This window comes from Poecilia reticulata, linkage group LG18, assembly GCF_000633615.1.
Source record: "Poecilia reticulata strain Guanapo linkage group LG18, Guppy_female_1.0+MT, whole genome shotgun sequence".
NCBI lineage: Eukaryota > Metazoa > Chordata > Actinopteri > Cyprinodontiformes > Poeciliidae > Poecilia > Poecilia reticulata.
The window spans coordinates 6,155,442-6,158,955 of NC_024348.1; the positions used below are offsets into that span (position 1 = coordinate 6,155,442).

Here is a 3,514-nt window from a genome sequence, read left to right on the forward strand (position 1 = left end):
ATGACTGAGTATGACAAGCATCTGGTGAAGAATGGAGGAGAAAGGATAGACTAAATACACAGGGGATAACAAGGGACAAATGGAAACAATCAAGGTCAAAACACGAACACACGGGGACTAAATTAATCAAAAATGCAGAGAAAACCCACAACATCGCACTTGGACAAAATGGGGCTGAACTCTTTTGCACAGCACACTTTTCAGTTTTAGATTTGTAAAAAAAAGGTTTTGAATCATTGTTTCATTTTTGTTCTACTTCACAATTGTACAACACTTTGTGTCGGTCTTTCACATAAAATTCCAATGAAATATATTCATGTTAGTGGTTGTAATGTGGAAAAAATATGGAAAGTTCAACGGGTATGAATGCTTTTGCAAGCCACTGCAATGTGGCATCACTAGACAATATGTCTTTATCCTCATAGTATTACACATCTGTTGCTTGGAACAAATGTGGCCACATAAGATTACAAAGAATCATTTTTTCTGACAATAGACCACCACTTTAATGCATGGAAAAAATCATGTCTGTTTGACAACAGTGACTTTAGCAAATCTGTTGCTTACATAAAAGTAATGACCTTTGTGGATAAATTCAAGATATATTTCTAGTCTGCACTCTAACAATAAATCATGGTGTGTTTTATAGACTTTCCATTGTTGCACCAACAATGTGACATTGTTCCACTGCCTCAACCAACTAGGTAAACCAGAATATACAACAGTCACACGCTGCTGTAGAAAAACAACAGCAGTGACCAAAGTTCCCAGACAACACTTTCCTTACGTGGAAGAGCAGCTGATCAGTCTTCAGGTGGCTTTGCTGTGATCTCTTTTCTGTCAGCATGGAAGGTCAGTTTTTCTTTCTTTCTATCTGTTCCTGCTGTGAACATCATGTTTTGCATTTGATTGATTAAACATTGATCAGCTTGGTTGGGTTCTATGTTGACTTTTATGGTCTTGACTGACAGATTTAAAACTGTTGGAGGCACAGTGAAGGCATTTGCCTGCAATCAGCTGAATATGGTGCTACATTGTAATGCACTGGTTTGTCAAATTTTCACTGACTTCTTTTTAGGCTTTTAATGTTTTTAAATTAATAATAATAAAATAAATCTTTGTCTTATCTTTGTATATAATTCCTGTTTGAAGTGTGTTTTTATGAGAGCGTGATTTCACTTCTGTTTGTATTTATTTATTTTCATTTCCTGGTGTTGTAATCCCTTCAAAGTTGGCTGTTTTATTGTTTACCAGTAAGTGGAGATTTTCTTTTTATGTTCTGAATGTGTTTTTATGAGAAAGAATTAAACATTATATCCAAGTGTGAAAATGTGTGAAAATGTTTGCTGAGGATTTATCAGAGCACAGTATTTGGACTACTCCCATGCTAGGGTAACATCTCCCCATATCCCAAGAAAAACAAAATAATCCCAAGAAAAATAAAATATCCACTTTTTCAAGTTTAAAAAAAACTGCAACCTTTCTCAGTTCAAAGATCACTAGATTCATCAACTGTCATTTTGTATTTCTTAAACTCAGACGTTTACTGAGCAGTGGGTTAATTGAAAAACTTCAATTCAAATATGCTTCTCTTGCACTTATCTTGTCTTCCAGTGCCGGACTCAAAGAGAATTGTCCTTCTGGGGAAAACTGGATGCGGCAAAAGCAGCTTGGGAAACACCATATTTGGAGAGGAAGTCTTCAAGATCAGCCACTTGCCCGTTTCTGAGCTACGTCTGTCTCGAGGGGAAACCAGACCTGTTAATGGCAGGAACCTCACTCTGATTGACAGTCCCAGTCTTTTTGACACCTGTGACTCTGAAGTCATGCTTAGGGAAAAGATCCTGAGGTGCATCACAGAGTGCGCTCCCGGACCTCACGCTTTCCTCATCGTTCTTAAAGTGGAGAAATTCACAAAGCAGGAGAAAGACGTCATCAGAGAAATATGCAGACACTTCTCTGAAGAGGCTCTGAAATTTGCTTCAGTTGTCTTCACCCATGGAGATCAGCTCCCAGAGGGAAGGAAGATCGAGGACTTTGTCCAACACAACGAAGAACTGAGTGACCTAGTGAAAAACTGTGGAGGCAGGTGCCATGTTGTAGACAATAAATACTGGAACCGTAATACAGGAGACAATTATAGGAACAACAAGCTCCAAGTGGCAGAAATACTGAGTACAATTGATAAGATTAGTGAAGCAAATGATGGCAAGTTCTACACCAATGAAATGCTGCAAGCAGTGATAAACCAAATAGAGGTAGAGGAGGCAATTATGAAGCACTCATCAACTAACCAATCATCAGAGGAAACTAGAAACAAAGTTAAAAGAAGTGTGTTTAATTTGTTATTGTGTCAGCTAGTGGGTACTGCTACAGGTGCATTGTTAGGAGCATTCCTTGGTGTGACCAAGCACATTAAACTCTTTTTTAGTGGGTCAGAACATTCAAATGTTCCACCACAAGCATCTGTCCAAAGCCCGACATTGCTTTCTGAGGCTGCTATAAGTGAAGCCATGAGGGGAGTCTGGACAGGATACAATGCAGGTGCAGAAGCAGAGACTGTACGGGAGGCATTTGGTGAAGCCATGAAAGCTGTTTGGCATCAGAGTCCCAAGACGGACTCAAGTGTAAAAAGAGAACAAAAGGAGAAAGACTCGGAGAGTAAAGGAAAGGCAGAAACAGATTAATTGTATCTGTTAGAACATGTTAAATGTGAATACAAGTATAAAACCTTCTGATTTTATCTCTTGAGAGAATAATATATGCTGCAAAGTTGAAAATAATAATCTGTGAAAATCATGGGAAATAATATGTTGCAATAATATTTACTTTTTATTTGATTCCGTTTACCTAACGAGGTCCACTGATAAACTGTTGTAGACATACTTAGCCACTAGGGGGAGCGAAAGCGCATGAAAAGCCTGGGGGTAAAGAGAGAAAGAACAAGGAGTCTGGGCTGCTCTGTTGTTGTTTATGACCTGCAGATATAAAGCCATGCTAGAGAAAATAATTTGTTGTGTGAATTTTGAAAAACCAGACTAATCAAAGAGGAAAAGTGTTTTAAAATACAACTGTTAGGGAGTTTGCTGATATGTACATACAAATATGACACATTTTGCAGCTTCTCTTTTGAAATGATTATGGAAACATTGTGATATTATTTCTCATCTGTGGAATTTCTCAATTTTGCACTAATTTGAGAAATATTTTCTTTTTATTTGTTTGAAACAAACATTAGAATGTGCTTAACAATTTTATAAAATTTCCCTTTATATTTGACATGAGAAAATAATGGGGGTGGGGGGGCTCATGTTTTTCTTCACTGTTTTTATCTTCTAGAATAAAATATAAACCTTAAACTGAAGTTTCATTTTGAATCTGTCTTATTTGCTGTACAGCCTTTATATACCATAAGAACTGAAAACCAAATTTTTAATCATAAGTCAGAAATAACATCGGAATGTCAACATCCCAGACAGAAACATTATTGAATTCACAAGAATTGTCTATTTTG

The 3,514-nt window shown here is 37.1% G+C and overlaps 1 protein-coding gene across 1 annotated transcript; it reads left to right on the top strand.

Moving 5' to 3' along the window:
- The first annotated feature begins 845 nt into the window (after positions 1-845).
- On the top strand, positions 846-2,715 carry LOC103480315 (GTPase IMAP family member 7-like). Its single transcript, XM_017310317.1, has 2 exons — positions 846-852; positions 1,615-2,715. The coding sequence occupies exons 1-2, from the start codon at positions 846-848 to the stop codon at positions 2,685-2,687; spliced, it is 1,080 nt and encodes a 359-aa protein (XP_017165806.1). The 3' UTR covers positions 2,688-2,715.
- Positions 2,716-3,514: the final 799 nt, after the last annotated feature.